The sequence below is a fragment of the Carettochelys insculpta genome, chromosome 6 (genome assembly GCF_033958435.1).
Source record: "Carettochelys insculpta isolate YL-2023 chromosome 6, ASM3395843v1, whole genome shotgun sequence".
Classification (NCBI taxonomy): domain Eukaryota; kingdom Metazoa; phylum Chordata; order Testudines; family Carettochelyidae; genus Carettochelys; species Carettochelys insculpta.
This window is the reverse complement of record NC_134142.1, coordinates 116,496,266-116,515,671: the sequence shown is the minus strand read 5'-3', so window position 1 is coordinate 116,515,671 and position 19,406 is coordinate 116,496,266. Positions and strand designations below refer to the sequence as shown.

General features: G+C 43.9%; 1 protein-coding gene across 3 annotated transcripts in view; it reads left to right on the top strand.

Moving 5' to 3' along the window:
* The window catches only part of MRPL21 (mitochondrial ribosomal protein L21), a 29,305-nt gene extending 10,459 nt beyond the window's left edge, over positions 1–18,846 (top strand). Inside the window, exons 3-7 of one of the 3 annotated variants that reach the window (XM_074997938.1) lie at positions 1,028–1,113; positions 4,869–5,032; positions 7,476–7,528; positions 13,338–13,441; positions 14,780–18,846. In XM_074997938.1, coding sequence (XP_074854039.1) covers positions 1,028–1,113; positions 4,869–5,032; positions 7,476–7,528; positions 13,338–13,441; positions 14,780–14,844 — 472 coding nt within the window. In that variant the 3' untranslated portion in view covers positions 14,845–18,846. Of the gene's footprint in view, positions 1–1,027; positions 1,114–2,472; positions 2,536–4,868; positions 5,033–7,475; positions 7,529–13,337; positions 13,442–14,779 lie in introns of those variants that run through there. The other 2 variants (XM_074997939.1, XM_074997940.1) reach the window with 2 other exon arrangements.
* Positions 18,847–19,406: the final 560 nt, after the last annotated feature.

The following is a 19,406-nucleotide window of genomic DNA, read 5'->3' as shown; positions in this document are numbered from 1 at the left end:
GACAGGCTTTTTCTCTGCACCAGGACTGAAGCTGCAGTGGTGTCATGGACTGTGCTATATCAAAGCCTGGTATATAAAGGCTGAAGGAGATTTTAAACTTTAATTGACTCTCCAGCTCAATTTCAAACTGCTTATTCTTAAAGGTCATTTTTGCTGATTTTGGCTTGGTGCATTATAAAATTGAAGAAAGAAACTTGTACTGTTTATAGAGTGTGTGGGGAGGGAGGAAGTAGAATTCTAACAAAGCTCTTGGGGATTCTCTAAACTTTGTAGTGTATCTGAATGGCATTGCACATCAGGGCAGCAGCTGTTTCTGTTTCAGTAGAGTGCCTTTCCTTGATTTGCAAGACTAGCTGATGAAGTGGGCCTTTGCCTAGGAAAGTTTGTGCTCTAAAATATCTGCTAGTCTGTAAGGTGCCACAGGATGTCTCACTGTTGAAGCAAGAAAAAGCATTTTCAGCCTGTGGTTAAACAATCTCTTCAGGCAGGCTGCAATTTCAACACCTTTGAAAAGCACCTACTGCTTCCCTACTCACCGGAATGCATCGATGTTTCATCTCTGGACCTGGTTTTAATATGGTCTTGGGGCAGCTGCTCAGCTGAACAAAGAGTGTAAGGAGATCGGGATGGTGAGTTGCTGCATCAAAGTCCCTCAGGAAGAATCTCTTTCTCTTGCTTCATCTAGTTAGACATCCCTTGACCAACATACATAGCTTTAGTGGGGAAGTCAATAACCCAAAACTGACATGACTCACTCAGGGGGCTGAGTCAAACGTGAAAGTTTCCCACTGATGTCAGTAGGCTTGGATCAGGCCAGGAGCAGTGGTGAGTGAGCTGTATGAGGAAGAGGAGTACAGCTCCCAAGGTTTTACCTCCCCTCCAGTGATGTCAGAGCAGCCCTACTTTTCGCTCTCCTGCCATGTGGGACTTTTGTGTGTCTGCGTGATTGATGCTCATCTTTGTTAATCTGTTGTGTCTCATGATAATACATATTTGCAATAGTTGATTCTTATCTTATTTTTGACAGAATTATTGCCAAAACATCATTGTCCTCACCCCCATGGCCTGAAGTCAAACTGCCAGATCCGATAGAAGAGGCAAAGTACCATGCAGGTAAAGGTGTCCATCTGCAGAGCCCAGCATCAATTCTTCTGTAATATGATAGTCAACCTGAAAGAATGTAAGGCAGCACATCCTTGATTTTTTTTTGGGTGGGGCATTGTTCTTGAAAGTCTACTCCATGTTTCCCCTAACACATTTTAGAGAAGAGAGCTGTTACACTGTCTGCTGGGGGCAGTTAACTTAGCGGTATGCTGCTTTTAATGTGGTTCACTAAGCAATGTGTGGATAAAATATCAATAAGTAACTGCATGTATAATTGTCTACTTGACAAAAAACCTTCAGCTCCACGCCTCCTTTTCTGCATTGTTTTCATTCTGCTCTTTGCATGTCACACATTATACTCCTCATTATTGCTCAAGTGACAAATTAATATAATGAAGAAAGCTTTCTCTCCCACAAATGCTGTTTGTTGACACAGTGAATCATAAAAATGTAATGTCACCATCACTGGGGGAAGTAAGTATTGAACCTGCTTGATAAAATGCATCAAATTTTACCACACAGGTTTCAATGCCATTGGGTCTGATTTTCACAGGCTCTGCTTTTGAGACATTGTAATTTCATAACCTCATAGATATTCACAGTTTTGTGTCATTCAATTCAACATGTCCAGGAGACCTCTGTACAAAGCAGCTGGCTTGCCCATTTGGACCAAGCTCAAATGATATTAAAGCTCCATCTTCAACTCACACCCTGAGAGCATTTGAGTTCTGCATGCCAGTCTCTCTCCCTCACTGTGATTAGAAATGTACACAGGATGTTTTTGTGAGATCACTTCATGTACTGCTAAAACGCAGCTGACTAATAATGATAAAAATAGCAGTGCTGGTTGATACCAAGCTTCAGAGGGGTGGTCATGTTAGTCTGTTTCAGCAAAAACAATGAGGACTCCTGTAGCATCTTAAAGACTAATAAATTTATTTAAGTACAAGCTTTTGTGATCTGGAACCTACTTCAGATACATGAAGTGGAAGTATATATACCCAGTTTGGTGGGTATATACAGTAAACCCTCGAGAAGCGCGATTGCGGTTTGTGTTTAACTCTCTGCACTTAACTCCAGCTGCCCCTCCCCCAGCAACAGGAATTTCGGGATCTCCCCAACTCCCTCCCTCCCCTCCAATTTATTCAAAATTTATTTACAGAGAGGTTGCCCAGGATGCAACTTCCGCATCAATTGAGGGATTTCTGTATACACATGCAAAGGTGGGTGTTATATTATTATGTAGAGGACTAGAGCTAATGAGTCGATTCAGCCGGGTGGATGTGGCCCACTCCAAATAGTTGATAAGAAGGTGTAAATACCAAAAGGGGAAAGTGACTTTCTATAGTGAGGTAGTCACTTCCCGTCTCTACTCAGACCCAGTGTGATAGGGTCAAGTTTGCATATGAATTCCAGCTCTGCAGTTTCATGGTAAAATCTGTTTTTGGGGTGGTTTTGTGCTGAAGTATGTTTAACTGTTCAGATCTCTTACTGAGGGTCCAGGGAGACTGAAGTGCTCTTCCACTGGTATTTGTTACCATTCTTGCTACCTGATTTGTGATCATTTATTCCTTTGGATAGAGACAGTCCTGTGTGGTCAGTGCACATGGCAGAGAGGCGTTGCTGTCTCATGATGGCATGTTTCACGTCAATAGATGTGCAGATGAACAAACCGCTGATGGAGTGGTTGCTGTGGTTAGGTCCTGTGATGGTGTCACTGTTGCTTGAGTAGATATACAGATAGAGTTGGCAACATGATTTGTTTCAGGAATTGGTTCCTGGGTTACTGTTTCTGTGATTTGGTATGTAGTTGCAGATGAATTTTCGCTTCGGGTTCATTGGGGGTAGGGGAGCTGTCTATCAGCGAGGACTGGCCTGCCTCCCAGGATCTGTGAGAGTGAGGCATCATCTACCAGGGTAGGTTGTAGATCATGGGTGTCCAACCTTTTGGCTTGCCTGGGCCGCACTGAGTGAGGAGAAATTGTCTTGGGCCGCATATAAAATATATAATATAGTTAATGTATATAAATCACATAATAATGTTAAAAGTTTACAATCTTGTGGGGCCGCGGGTTGGACACGCCTGTTGTAGATCCTTGATGAGGCGTTGGAGATGCTTTAGGTGAGGGCTGTAGCTGATGGCCAGTGGCATTCTGCTACTTTCCTTGTTGGGCCTGTTGTACAACTGCTGGATTCTTGGTACCTATCTGGCTCTGTCAATCTGTTTCTTCACTTACCTACGGTGGTATTGTAGTTTTAAGAACACTTGATAAAGATCCAGTAGGTGTTTGTCTCTGTCAAGGGATTGGAACAAAGGTAGTTGTATCCTAGGGCTAGGTTGCAGACAGTGATTTGTTCCTTAATGCATATTCTGACCATAACATAAGCTCATTGCTTAATAGAAGTGGGAGTAGTAACAGAGAGTAAGCCGTGCTAGTCTATACACTATCAAAACAAAAAGCAGTCAAGTAGCACTTTAAAGACTAGCAAAATAGTTTATTAGGTGAGCTTTCGTGGGACAGACCCAGTTCTGAAGTGGGTCTGTCCCACAAAAGCTCTCCTAATAAGCTATTTTGCTCGTCTTTAAAGTGCTACTTGACTGCTTTTTGTTTTGAAGTGGGAGTGAAACTGCTTAATTGAAGTGGGAGTGAAACTGGCTTTTGTAATGAAGGTTGCTTTATAGTTTCCGTTGTAACCCCTTGCTTTCAGTTGCTCCTAACTTTTTGTAAGCATCACCTTTAGGGGGTGAAACATTCCCTGCTTTTTACCTCTTTTTGAAATGACTTTTTTTTTTAAATTTTGAATAAAATTGGATCAGCTATTTTTGAGCACACTGAGGGAGGGGAAGGAATATGCTTTCCTTATTGTAAAAAAAATACTCTTTTTTTTTTTTTTTGAACAGCTCGAGGGCTGAAAGGACTGAAGGTAAAAAGTTGAAAATAGACTGAGAACTAGCCCTTATTAGGAAGTGCCTTTCAGTGTTCTCATAAGGATGGAGGTTGATTTGACTAAGTTATGACTTTTAAAAACGGTGTGCTTTGCTTGTGTGGAATATTGTGCACAGTATTTTTGCTACTCTGATAATGTGCATGGCTAAGAAAAGCTGCAGTGCAGATGAATGCATGGATAACTTCTCTGGAAAGCGTACAGCGGCTGAAAAGAACGGTGGTTCTTGCTTTGTGAAATAGACAAAACCTCAGACTTGGGCTTTGCAAGTCCAGTGGAGCCTAGTTCCAGCACCATTTGCAGAGCCCTGTGTCCATTACAAAGTATGTTTCATCCCTCCTTCAGCACCTGGCAATTGTGTTAGGTTTTGCAGAAGATAAGGGATGGCTCCTGTACACTCTGCAGAATGCACCAACGACAGACCCTGGCATACTCCTATTCAACACCTTGGATCTGCCAGATAGAACTTTCTGGTGATGTCTAAACAAATATTTCAGACGTCAGCCGTTCAATATAATCAATACCACTGTAAACCATATCCACATTGTGTTGTTTGAGTTCAGTCAGTCCAATGGTTAAAATTCTCTTGTGGACAGGACTTCAGTCTTTCAGGAAGGGAGGTAAGGTCCATGCTTATGAAATGTTGTCGGTGTTCAGCCAATCCTTGCCACTGCAAATAGGGCCAGTACTGAGATCATGGCTTCCGTGGGAGGGCTGCAGGGACAAAATTTTTGGTGTTGAACAGCTAGACTTTTCTGCTGGCTTTTCTGGCTGTAGCTCCTCACTGATTCCCTCTTTAACTCACCACTTGCTTACAGAGGTTGTACACAAGGTGAATGAGATGATTGCTGCTGGACAGTACGGAAGGCTCTTTGCTGTGGTTCACTTTGCAAGTAAGCAGTGGAAGGTAACCAGCGAAGATTTGATTTTAATGGAAAATGTGCTGCCAGCTGAATGCGGAGATCGAATCCGACTGGAGAAGGTAAAACCCTCCTGATGCTCAGGATTATGTACCTTAACTCAAGAACTCTTAGTTCAGATTATGTCAGCTGCTGTTTGTGATGGACATAAGACTTTATTCCCCACTCATGTGGACCACCAGAGCTTTGATTCTTTCTCCAGACTGCTTCGCTTAACACTTTTGTGAGTATTTTCCTATTTGGAATGCTGTTTCATCCTTAGGAAAGCACTTGACTGCTAGTTGTTTACTGAAACAAAAGTTCACTAATCTATCCTGTGAGCTGAGCCACCTAGTTTTTGTTCACTGTTCCTGCTTCATTCTTATATAAACCCATAGGGATGTCCCTTCATGGCCAACAAGTCAAGAAAACTGCATTCACCCCTATGGAAGGCAAGAAAACTGACTCAGCAGAGCTGGTAACTGTTCCGGTATTTAAGATTATGCTGAGGGCTGGAAGAGAGAGCTGGCTGTTCGTAAAAATAAATAACAGATTATGGGAAACTTGAGTTCCTTTATTCTCCCCTGCTCTCACAGTATCCCCCTGTATCATTTAATATCATGGATGTTTCCATACAAAATGTTTGTATAGCAAAGCCCCAGCAGTTCTGTGCTAACCACAAAGATGTGTTGTAATTCTTTGTGCTTACTAGCAGAAATGCCCTGGATAGAGGCCCCTTTCCCAACACCACATCATAAATAGGTGGCTTGGGAAAAAGTTCCCTAGGAACTCAAAAATCAGTTTCAGAGAAGTCCTGAATATTCCCCTTGGATCTACAAAAGCTCTAGTCCTAACTGTGGCTCCTTTGCCAGGCCTTCTTCATGTTGCTGTGATTTTAATTACCCTCTTACTGACAATGTCAACATAATTGACACTAAAGAGAGATGGAATGAATTGCTCTGAAGACTTCAAGCTCCTTCAGTCTGTGGGAAGGCAGGGAGTTTCCTTTACCAGTTGGTCCCAAGGTGTAAAATATCGGCCACTGGATGTTGTGATTCCCAGATAAACTATCCAAGAAAAATTTTCTGTCCTGGGATTGGCAATACTAATCAACTGTCGCAGCAACCCATCCAAAAGAGACGGAACTTTGGAAAGTGACATAAAAGTTGATTCCTCTCCTGAGCTTCCATAATGTTCATTACATCAGTGGATGAGGAGGGCATGGGAGGAGATAATTATTGGCTCCTTATTAGATGTTTCTATCTTAATCGACTTCTAACACTCAAAATGAACCTAGATAGACTCCTTAATCCAAACCTTGGATGAAATACCCTGAAGTGAGGCCACAGTGTTAATCTTTATTAACCATAGCCAAGCATTTATTTTCAGCATATTACATTAGGAAAGATGCTGGTTTTCTGCACAATTGTTGCTTTAAAGCCCAATATTGCAGCCTGGTCTCTGACAACTGCATGTTGGATCCCTTGTGTGAGATAGGGGATTCCAAGAAGCAGCCTGCTGAGAGTGCAGAGATCTGGATCAGAGTGAAGGAAGTCAAGCATTTATGTTTAATTTTCAAGTAAATCCAAACTATAATCCTATCAGGTTTTTGCAAACAAATGCCTATTTGAACCAGAAGTCAAAAGCCTCAGTTATCACATGTGCATCACTTGTAAATGGTACAGAATAGTTAGTGGGGAAAAGAAAGAGGCTGTAAAAACCCTGTATGTTTTAAACCCTTCCAAGTCTCTGCAAGTCCTGACTGGAGGGATTGGCTGTTCTGTTACTTAAGCAGGCAATTCCTGTTCCCCTGAACCAGAGGACTGTACATGAAGTGAGCATACCCTAAACATCCACTTGTTTATTACCCATCTGAGTGTTCCAGGAGAAGAAGAAAAATGTTGTTGTTTTCCTAAGGAGTGCATAGCAACACTATAAAACTCCAGGGATCAGAGCAGCTACTGTTCACAGGCTTTGGCATGAAGATCTTAGAAGTTCAGTGTCTTTATGTCCTCCTCTGCCTTTTTCTTCCCCTGCAGTGTTCCCTGTAAGCTGTGTGCTCATGTGGCTGCTCAGGAGAGATTCAAATGCCGCCCAGCTGATAAGCAGAGCACCCACAGCTAGATATTGTTGTTTTTACTGCTGGTGCATGTTTGCACGTGTCTCAGTGCATCTAAAATATTTATTCTGCACAAGGATGAAAAAGATTAGGGAGAAGAGCGTTCCACAGTCTTACAAATGCAGAGAGGTCCAAAGGGTTTAGTGGGCTCCGATTAGTGGTCTGAGTGTTCATAAAACACACTCTGGGAGAACAAATCTAGCCTTGCCTGGAAGGGTGTTTATTGAATGAGTCTATTTCTTGGCTAGTAGCTCTCTTCCAGCAGCAGATTGAGGCTGGAAGCTCATAAAAATGCAAATGTTCCAACGCCCAACGTTCCAGGATTCTTGTAAAGTCTTGATAATATTTTTTCTAATTAGATTGTGACCACTGGCTAGTGACCCAAGTGCCTAATTTAATCTCTCCAGGTTTTGCTGGTCGGTGCCGATGACTTCACGCTAATTGGAAAGCCACTTCTAGGGTAAGAAAAACACATTTTAGACTAACATATCTGCACGTCAGCTGACTATCCCAGGGAAATGGTTGCACAATTCAGTCTTGCCAGGGCTGGGAACATACATGAAGTCGGTGCAGCAGGTTGTCTGCAGTGCTGAGGGGGTTGAGCCTGCGTAACTTAGCGTTTGTGGGGAGTTGGATGCACACATCAAAGGGATATTAGGCCCCTAAGTCTATCACTCTCATACAATCCGAGAACTAAATCTCCTCTTCTTGTAACAGACCAAAACAGCTAAGGGTTAAAAAAAGCTGTGACATAGGCTATTTGTAAAACATTTGCACACACACTAACACCAGTTCAGCTGCAAGAGCACTAGCACCAGTGGGATCCCAGCAGTAGAGAAGGCTTCTGTGGCTGCTAGTATTTTAGCCCTGAAACACTTTGGCCCAGAGGAGCCTTGTCCACTCTGGGCTCCCAATACCGCTACCACCAGAGGAATTAAACCAGAGTTCATATCTGTGGGGAAAATTTGCAAACAAACAAACCCAACCCTCTCCTCTCCTCCCTCAACACCCCTCCCCCCCAGCACAGAGCAGGGCTAGAAAGTTAATATTTTGCAATGAAAGCTCAGATTTTATAGACTGTGTAAGTTGTGAGTCACCTTCAACAGGCAATATTTTTGGCACCACTTAAAGGAACATTCCTCTATCAGTGCAGATCTTTCTTCTCGGTGCCTTAAACTCTGCTAATTAATTGGCAGCATGAGAGTACCCTGGCAAAGCTATATTTCTGCACTAGCCATTGGGCACACACTGAAATCCAGGCCTTCCCTGGAAATATTAGGGACCAGGAAGAGCCATCATTTGGTCTCTGTAAGCCCCTCAGAAGTGGGGAAGCTTTGGCAATGTAATCAACTGCAGAGCAAATGGTTGCATTTTGGCGTTAGGTTAAATTGAGATAAAGGTAGTGGAGGAGCCTACGGTGTAAAACAGAAGTGTGGTGTAGGGCTTGGGGGGAAAACAGGCTGATGTGCAACCTGCCCACCACTGTGGTCTGAAACAAAGGAAAATAGGGCACAGCCTATGAGAGATGGTGTGGGCTGTAGCATTTGTGCATAGTTTCCCACTCTCCCTAAGCCACAAGAGTTTTGGAGGATAGATAACAGCTTGCATTAATACAAAGATATTTTGTTTTCCATTGGTTTAAAAATCAGTATGTAAGTGAATGTCCAAGCGCTTATCAGCGTAGAGCAGTCCCTTTCAGCTGCGTTTCCTGGTCAGACTTGGAGGCTGATAGGAATTGTTCTGTTTTACACTGATGGGTCTTTTAACTTTTTGCAGAAATCTAATACCTTCCCAAATGACACTTTTTTAACATCATCAAACAAAACAAAGCATATCTTTCCTCCAACTCCCAGTAGCCCATACCAAGCACCAGGCCTGTGGTCTGCCTTGTTCTTTTCAACCACTAATTGTCCAAGATTTCTATGCAAAAAGCAATATTGAGTGGTATGCAGCTGTCATTTCCTTAGCTTTATAATTTGTACAATATTGTACAACCCCAAAGCTGTGACAGGAAATGATTTGACCCAGAAATTGTAGCAGCATTTTCACTGCTTTCCAATGAGGAGTTTACGCTCTGATCCATTGCAATACCCCAAGGTAATTTAGCCCTAAATAAAGGAGACATGGCATCCTCGGTGGTTCATGTGTTAGTAAAAGAGCTCAGCTTGCTCTAATCCTAGATGCTCTTGAGCAGGTTTCTTCCCATTAAGGTAGCTAGCTATGTTACGCAGGGTTTCCCATTGTCTGCTTGCCCAGTTTGGCCAAGGCTACAGACCCCTGGCTGGCAGATGGCATGGTGCTCCCGGTAGCATATCCATGGGTGGGTCTGAGTAGGCAATGGCCTTATCATTCAGGCCCACCCCCATCCCAGCAGTACAGCTCCAGCACGTGCCCTGCTCAGCCTGTTCAGTGCTCTTTTTGGGAGGTGGGTCGGGGTGTGGGAGCTCACCCAGCTCCTCCTGCCCGGAGTTCCTGCTGGGGTTAGGGCATGGGGCTTGCTCCATTGTTCCCATCCAGTGCTTCAGCCGCAGAACTGGGTTGGGGACTTGCCCTGCTCATCCCAGTTGGTGCTGTTGCCGGGGAGCAGGATTGGGGCATAGGGACTTACAAGCCCCGACCCCCCCGCCCATCTCCCCAGCTGGAGCACTGGAGCAGGACAAGACTTTGCAGCAAAACCCTATGCCCTGTCCTTGCTCCCTGGCAGGGGCACCAGTTGGAGTGGGGCAAGACCCCATGCCCTGACACTGCTCCCAGGCAGGAGCACTGGGCTGCCAGAGTGGTGCAAGATCCTGCAGCACAACTCCCTCTCCCTTGCTGGAGCTGGCAAGTCCCACAGCCATGATCCCATTCCCTAGAGGGAGTGCTGGGTGGGTCGGGGCAACCTGCAGTGTCATGCCCCTGGCTGGAGTGCCAGGTTAGGGGGCAGTGTAAGTGGAGGTGCACTCTTCTTCACACACACCCCATTTTCCAGGGTCTCTGGCCAGTGTCTGTTGCCCCCCAGGAGCATAGAAGGGAGAAAGGTGGCATAGAGGGCTCCTGCCCTCCCCGCCATTGCCTGCTCACCCTAAATCAGTGCCCACCTGCATCCCAGTCTGCAGTGCCACTGTGTGCCACATTGCCTCTTTCCCCCAAAACAGCCACGTTGAGGTTCACCTGACTCCTGTCAGAAGAGAGACCCCTGGGAGCAATACAAAGATTGCCATCACTTGTTACTTATGCCATGTCCTCTGCATGGATTGTATTCATTGTTTAGTAGCCGTAGTACCTGTCACTTTCACGCCAACTTGGGCAAAGGCAGGTACAGTATGAATTCCTCTTCTTTATTAGAAAAGCCTAATGTGGAAATTCTGGCCCCACTGAAGTCAGTGGATGCTTCCCCTTCAATTCATGGGGGCCAGAAGTTTACCTTTGTGATTGCATAATGCAAACAGCTGAGAAGTTTAATAAATTAATTATTTAATTGCTGTAGCATCAGGAGGTCTTGATTCAAGATTAGGGCCTCATTTTGCTTCACACTGTCCAGATTCCTGTTGAGAACGAGGGCCCCATCCTGAAGAGTTCATCTCCATCACTGAGTCTTAAGGACTGGTTCAACCAAACGGCAAAGTCACATTGTTGTTAGACACTCAGCTGTAGTCAGATTGCTTTGAAACGTGGCTTGCAGACAGAAGTTACTTCATGGCACCTGGGCAGGCTCGAGAATCGCCTTTTGAAAGGTCTGCTTTTGTGTGTGTCACTGTTGCATAGTGCACGTGCCTGTATCGAGCATCTAGAGGAGGGAGGTATAGTTATTTCCTTGGTGTTACACCTCTGGCTGAACACAAGTAAGGCTCATGAGAGCTAGGACATCTGGCCCACCGGTAACCAAAGTCTCATTTCTGAACCAGCTTTCCCTTCACCCCCACTCTGTTTTTCAAAAGTCTTGTGGCTTGCGGCCAATAACTGCACTACTTAAAATCCTGACTCCTGATTGCTTAAAGCAGCCCACCGAACTTGTTTGAATCACTCTGTCCTCACCTATCTTGCCTTCAGAATGTCAATTATATTTTTGGGATTCCACAGCGCTGGCGTTAGTTCCTGGACTTGCTTATGCGCACAGAATCTAATCCTGCAGTGGTGAGGCAAGGGGAAGCTATCTCTCTCGATGGCTTCAGTGGGCACAGGGTCAGGCAGCACAGCTCCCTGATAGAAGACATATTCATGAAGTACCTCATCCCCTGCTTGTCTTTGCCTGAGCTGTTTTCTTTTTTAAGCATTGCTTTCATGTGCTCCTGGAGACCCTGATCAGGATTGGATTACCATTGTGCTAGCTGTGGAGTACCCCCGTTTCCAAGGTCACACTCTGCTCTGCAGCTCATTCACATGTGGCCAATAGCCATGTTTATTAAGCCCTTTGACTGGCTGCTAAATACACAGGCTGAATTTTGTAGGTTTTCCTCTAAGAATTCAATTTCTTTTAATATTGCATTCCCAAAAGGTAGACGTTAATGCCGACTGTAAATGTTTCAAATCCTTTGGCCCTTTCATTATCTTATTGGGGGGATCCCCCAATCGCCGTGTATGTACAGACAGCCATTTGTCAGAAAAATGTGCTGTGAGCATCCTTTGGCAGAGAAGGGAGAACAATAATGAGCTTTTAATGCAGTTTTGGAGCAAGACGTGAAAAACTACATCTTCCATCACGCACCACTACCTTTCATTACAGTCAGAGCATCTCAAAGCAATGGACTGGGTTTCTTATCCTAAATTGAGGCTGATTTGTTAGGAGAAGGCCTGGCAGTTGCTCAGGCAGGTAGCTTATTCTTCTATGTGGACCTTATATTGCCATCCTTTCTGTCCACCTCCAGATGGCAGATAAAGAGTCCAGGGTGCTCTTCCAAAAGGGAATAACCTCATGGTCTGGATCAGTAGTTTTCCTCTCAGTAGCTTCCAAAGTACGAGAATATATGTGAGAGCTATTGCTGAGTACCACATTTCATGTGTCTTTGAACAATGAGTCAGTGCCAGGTCAAAAGAGAAGGCCTTGCATGCTAGGTCATGTCAGATGGGAGCTTTGAGAACCATTTGGCCATGGATATCTTTCACAGAGAGGAGATGGGAAAGATTTTATCACTAGGTGATGCTGTTTCTGGCAGTAGGTTACAGAATCAAGACATTACGGCCACATTCTTCCATGAGTAGTCTCTTGGCAAACCTCCCACAGATGTCTGTGAGAGATCCATTCTGGATCTAGGAGAGCATGAAGTTCTGAATTTATGTCTGGATTTCTTCAAATGCAATTGAAACCCCAGGAGTAAACCTACAGCAGACAATGGGTGGGAGGGGAAAGAGAGGTGAAATGATTCATCTGAGGGGAGACACAGCTGGTCAGAGACCTGTGCTCTATTAGTTACATTACTAGAAGAAAAATCAAATCCTGTTTCTCTTACCCATAGTCTTCTCTAGGAGTACTCAGCTGAGTCACACTAGAAGAATTTATAATTCACTCTGTAAATGCAAATGCCAGTACTTGCTCCAATGCAGAGCTCTGTAGAAGAGTGACCAAACAGTCTGAGCCCAGTATTGAAAGTTTACTGAACTTTAAGCCAAAGAGGAAATTTGTAAAAGCTCCTGGTGCATCAAGTTTCATTGCAGGCACTTTCCCAGCACTAGTAATTTGGGATTCCCAGCTCTGAGTGTCATTGCAGACTTCCACTGCTAGTCTATCAGCATCGGACATTCCTAAGGCTATGTCTATGCTGCCCTGGAAGATTGACACACTCAGGATCGATCTTCCGGGGTTCAGTTTCATGCATCTGGTAGGGACGCATGAACTTGACCTAGTGGATTTGGCAGTCAACCTCCCTCTCCCTTTGACCCTCTTTAGTGAGGACGGCCAGGTAAATTGATTGCAGCTACATCAATTCTAGCTGCACAGTTGCCATAGATAGAATTGCATATCTGCAATGAACTTACTTTTCCTAGTGTAGACATGGCCTAATTCCCTCCCAGAGAGGCAGAGAAGTACGGCCATACAGACTGTCATGGCACTTATCTAGTAGGAGTTGCATAATCAGTCCTGCATTTCTTCAGCTCAAAGCCTATAAGTGAGCACTGCGGAGATGCATTTACCCACTCGCTGCCGGGGACTTGCAGTTTCCACAGGGAGGGTTCTGTCAGAAAGAGGCATTATGCTGTGATACTCTTCCAGGGAACCTGCCCTTTGATTACAGCAGGACATCATTGACTATGCACTGTTTCTTTTTTGAATTATTATTTTCGTTTTTCAGGAAAGATCTCGTCCGCGTGGAAGCCACAGTTATCGAAAAAACAGAATCATGGCCAAAAATTAACATGAAATTTTGGAAAAGGCACAATTACCAAAGGAAAAAAAGTAAGAGGAAAAGAATACAGCACTGTCACTTCCCACTGCTTTCATGGTCCAGAGCCACAGAACAGGCTTGTAGCTGACAGTCCAGTGACACAGGCATAGCACACGCTGTCTTTGCAACTCAGGGCACGGACATAGGTGTGGTACGCAATGCTCACAGGAGTGCCCTGATGGCACAGGGACATGATTCAGTACCCAGTGTCCCCCCAGCTCAGAGCACAGACGCAAGTGTGGTGCACGATGCTCACACGAGTGCCCTGATGGCACAGGGACATGGGCTCAATACCCAGTGTCCTCCCAGCTCAGAGCACAGTACATGAGCCCACTGAACAGCACCCTTGAAGCTGAGAGCACGGACGTAGGCCTGGTACGCAATGCCCTCGGGAATGTTCTGCTGACACACAGTACAGAGTTATAGGCTGCATACACAGTGCCGTTGTGGCACACAGCAGAGGGACATGAGGATGATCCCGTGGTGCCTGTGGAGTGCCCTGATGGCTCTCAACACAGCAACATGAGCAACATGCACAAGTCCTGAGAGTTCTGAGCAAAGTGACCTCATTTCCTTTCTCCACGATCTGACACTCATCACCAAAAAGGCCATTTAAAATACTGCTTTCAGCACAGGGAAGTGTTGCTGTCCTCCCCGAGCCTCTAGTCTTGCATATTTATCCACAGATGTTTACTGGTCTAAATAGCATCTCGAACCAGGCTTTGATTACCCTGGCAATGAGGCAATTCTGGAGTTTCTTCCTGATTTATCAGAAGGAAAAACAATGAGGTAGAAATACTGGGCAAAAGTAAAACGTGATCTGCCCTCACAGGAGCTCACCATCCATGCTCCCGCCTTCACTCAGGCTCTGTCTACCTGAGATGGCTTAACCAGTGTAGTTATATTTATGTGTCAATGCCAGCAAAAGTAAAAAGTGTAATCTACTCCAGCTCTTTCAAATGATATATGCTGTGCTGGTAAAAGCACAGTTGTTTCAGAATAACTGTCTGCATGTGGGACTTTATTACCCACACAGTAGTGCTGGCAAGATCATGTCTTATCCCATCCTGTATCAGGAAAAGCCTTCTAAAGTAGACGTAGCCTTAGGTCCAGATTTTCAAAGGTATTTAAGCATTGCTGAGCGCCACTGAATTAGATGCCGATTTCTCATTTATAACTATTGATGGGATTTAAATATCAAAATGCCTAAACCTTCTTTGAAAATATTTAGGCTCCTAAATCAGTAGGCACTGAGCACAACGGTGTCTAAATAGCATTACAGTTCCAGGCTTGAATGTGTAAGACACATTAATGCATGATCTTATTTGTCTTCTTTCATTCTTTTTCAGTTATCGTGCAGCCACAAACTGTCCTCCGGATAAACACTATAGAAATTGCTCCTTGTCTGACATGATCGAGTGTTGGTCGAGTAGGACTAGGTTTATTTTTACTGCTTTAGGAAGTATGGAAATAAAGCACTCTTCTCATTGGAAATTATTGAGCTTTTTATTATTATCTGTTATAGAAACCAATTTTTACTTTCTTTAACAAACATTTTTGTGAAAATACTATTTATTGGTGTTTATTTGTAACCAATCCCTTCTGAAATCCTGCATCCAAGGATCATTGACAAGATGTTTGATTTCAGGACAGTTTATCTTTGCCTGAACTCCCCACTGCCCTCTCACAAGCAGAAGGCCAGCATGGAAAAATGAAAGCAAATGCTCAGGTACTTTTAAAATTGACAGCGACCTAGTGGTATAAAAGAGAAAAGCCTTGCAGCTTAGGCCCTGATCCAGCACAGCAATTAAGCTTGTTTAATAGCCCTGTAAATTTCAGGGGGACTGCTCAAGTGCGTGGTATTAACATGCTTCAGTGCTTTGCTGGGTGGGGTCTAGAGCATGAACATTGATGAACCCTAAAATCAGGCAAATAGACATAAAGTGTGTAGCATGTGTTTCCGCCCTCTCCCCAGGACACAGTCAGTGCAGTAGCATTCTTTGGGAGCTCAACACAAGAACAGTATGATCTGAACCCTGTCGTTCTATAGCACTGCAGGATAATGTGCTATACAGTACGGTACAGAAAAAACGAGGAGAAGGGACAGATGAACCTGGTGTCTGCAGGACTTGCAATGTGCTTCGTGATGGAGCAGTGCAAATCCATGTTAATGATTAGCCAGAGGAGATGCAGCTGAGGAGATAATCCTCTTAAAGGTGAGCCAAAAGGCCTGATTATTTCTAAAAAGCTGTTCAGAGTCTCAGCCCATTAGCAGAAGTCTTATAAATAGCCTTAGAAATGACAGATCTTTGCAGTATTTGAAAATATTCTTTTGGCTGAGTTCTGGATCCTTTTATAGCTGGTGGCACTAACATCTAAAACAGAAGTAGGGCCTGTAAGCTCTTAGGGACAGGGCTTCTCCTTTTGCTCTGTGTATGTACTGCACCAGCTCCTGTCCCTGGGTTTGCAATTGGGACTCCTGTGCACTACTTCCTTACAAATAAAAATGTAAGGAAGTGTAGGTAGATGGCCTTTTGGCTAAGGCACTGAATGGACTCAGAGATCTGGATTCAGTTCCTGGCTGCCACAGACATTGTGGGACCTCAAGCAAGGTGTTTAATCAGTGGCTGGGGACAGGATTTCCCTTTCCACACTTGTCTGTGCAGATTATAAGACCTTTGGGGAGCAGGGACTGACTTTGTACTGTGAGTGCACAGCGCTCGGCACAGACGCAACCTCATTTGAGATGTTTTTGGGGTTATAAATTGAATACATTAATGTGATTTTGTGGCTCTCCTGGTTCCCATTACTATCTCGAAATCCACAGATCTTGTGTTGTTTATGTAAACATTTGCAAGCTGAAATAGTTGCTCAGGAATCACAGGATGTGCTCTTTGTGCACTTCCTTTTAACCTGTGTGCCACGTGTTCCCACTGGTTGTAGGACTCCTTTCTTGATCAGACATGCACATGCCAACAACTCAAACAGTTTGCAGGAACAGTTATAAGGCTCTGAGACATGAGGAGAAGCACTCAGTGTGATGATAGAGCTATTTCTCTTAGATCTTCCAGCACATTGTCAGAGTAGCTGTCAGATTCCCTACAGCTACTGCATACGGTAAAGAATGGCCCTTGCTTAGCACTTCTTAGGGGAGCTAATATCCCTTTCCAAAGTGGATGAGACTAAGCCCAAAGAAAAAGTGCGAAGAAGGCCCAGTACCTCATTTAAAAATCCACCTGGTCCTCTTACCACCCTGTCATAACAACATTCATTATCAATATGCTCAGGTACTCTGTGCTGTGAGCCTATCAGGGCTTACCAGCTAAGCCTGGTTGCTGTTAGGTAGCACTTGAATAGATGCCTCTGAAGGATCACTAGGTAATGCAGGAAACAGAATTAGAGGTTCCAATAGTGACAGCACTACACAGACTGTACCACTATAGCTATGCCAACATAGCCTGATTGTGTAGATGCAGCCAACACCAATAGAAGGGGTTTGTTTCTCTAGTGATGTAGGACCACTTCCCTGAACAATGGCAGCTACGTTTGTCCGTTGACATAGCTGCATTTACACTGGAGGCTAAGTTGGCATGGTTGCATCAGCCAGAGCAATTTTTGGTGGCTGTCTTAAAGGCCCAGCTGCTAGAATCAAGAGACCAGATAAGAATCTCTTCATTGTTTAAAATAACTGAACTTCCAGCTCTCTTGGTTATTTAAAAAAATAACTTGAGAATATGAAGTGAGTGCCACCAAAAGGCAAATAAAAAGAACCTACCTTTTATGATTCAAAAAAACACTCAAAAGTTTTCTGTTGGAAAACACAGGTATATCAAAATCAAAACACTTTGCAATATTGTGTCCTATTTTCTGAAATTTCATTTCAGAGGAAAGAAAGGGTGGGAAAAAATCCAACAATGTCAAAGTGTCTCTCTTTGAATTTTTCAGTATGAATCCTTTCCATTTTCCTTTTGGCGTGACTTTGTTTGTTTGTTTGTTTGTTTTTGTTTTGTAATATAATGAAAACAGGAGGAAATATTTCCCTTTTGTCAAAACTCCAACTGTTGCCTTTCAAATGGTTAGTGATAATTTGCAATGGGCTAGATTAGTGGCTGTGCAGGCCTTTATTTCCTGCATTAAGCTGATAATTTAGACAAATCCCCAACCCCAGTTTTTCAGTCACCAATCCAAAGAACTAAAGGGAAGCAGCTTGCAGTTTTGTGCAAGAGACCAATTAATTTTGGGTCTGATTAAACAGCATTACAATGAATACATCAATCACCCTCAAAAGCAATGAACTGTGGCACTTCAATTTTTTCTGAGTGGGTTTGTTAGCCAAAAAAGAACGCTTTTGAAATTTTTATTAAGTAGAAGGGCTAATATTGTTCTTTTTATTCTCCAGATGTCACCCACTGGTAATATTTGTCTGTTAAGCGTGCCATTTGTTGATGATTGTGCAGGGGTTTTAATATCCCCAAAACAACAGTAGTCATAAAAATTAAAGATGAAAAAGGCTCATCAAATTTCCCCCCTATGTGTTCAGTGCAGAATTGCTCCCTGCAGCATATTCTACAGTGCTGTGTCTGTTAAATAACTCAGAAGATGGGGCTGTTATCAGTTCCCCTTACAAATTAATCTTGTACTCCTGAATAAGCCTTACTGTTAAGAAATTTCTTAGGGTGCTCAGCCCACATGCTGTGAGGATTCATTATTGTGGTGCAATGTAATGAAGCACTACATACTTGCTGAAGTGTTATCACCATATCCTGCCCCATTCTTACAGAGATGGGTATAGGATTGTATCTCAGCAAGTTGTGTGAACCTATCCATTCAGACACACTGGCTAGGGAAGGGGCAGCATCTAGTTACAATAACTGGAATTCCTTAATACTGAAAGTCTCTACATGTCCCCTACTGCAGCATGTTTCCAGCTATATGAAAATGCAGTTTGAAAGGTTTGTGGAGTTTTGAGGGTGGAGTGCTAAGGAAAAGCTATCGTAAAAAAACAGAGGGGAATAACTTCTTTTTTCTTTATGCTATCAGCTTTGTGAAGTGTTTTTGAATTCTTTCTATCTCAGATTTATTTTCTCAGTCTGATACAGACACGTTCTGGCTGCTAATAAAAAACAAGCTGTGGTGGTTAGAATTCAGAACCAGGAAGACTAGTAATAACAGGGAATTGTGTTGGTTTGATTTCTCTGTGTATGGGAGGTTTTTTTTTGTGACCAAAGCTAAGTTTTTAATACATGGGGGGAAGTGGGGATTGTAACATTTTGGCAATAGGTGAATGCAGTTAAAACTTTTCTGTCCCTGTCTTCCAGCAATGCGCAATCGAAGATACTGAGGCCAGTAGTTTTTCACATATTGGCTATGTCTACACGTGCCCCAAACTTCGAAATGGCCATGCAAATGGCCATTTCGAAGTTTACTAATGAAGCGCTGAAATGCATATTCAGCGCTTCATTAGCATGCGGGCGGCAGCGGCGCTTCGAAATTGATGAGCCTTGCCGCCGCGCGACGCGTCCAGACGGGGCTCCTTTTCAAAAGGACGCCACCTTCTTCGAAGTCCCCTTATTCCCATGAGCTCATGGGAATAAGGGGACTTCGAAGTAGGCGGGGCCCTTTCGAAAAGGAGCCCCGTCTGGACGCACCGCGCGGCGGCAAGGCTCGTCAATTTCGAAGCGCCGCTGCCGCCCGCATGCTAATGAAGCGCTGAATATGCATTTCAGCGCTTCATTAGTAAACTTCGAAATGGCCATTTGCATGGCCATTTCGAAGTTTGGGGCACGTGTAGACACAGCCATTATCTCCTATTTATGTAATATAAAAAACAGTGACTCAGATTTTAACATGCAATGCTGATTCCATGGAAGTAAGTGGGAGTCTTGTTGTTGACTTCAGTGGAGATACTGGTCCACAGACTTGCAAAGAAAAATATCAGGTCCAGTCCCCCCCCTGAAATTAATAAGAATGCATGTT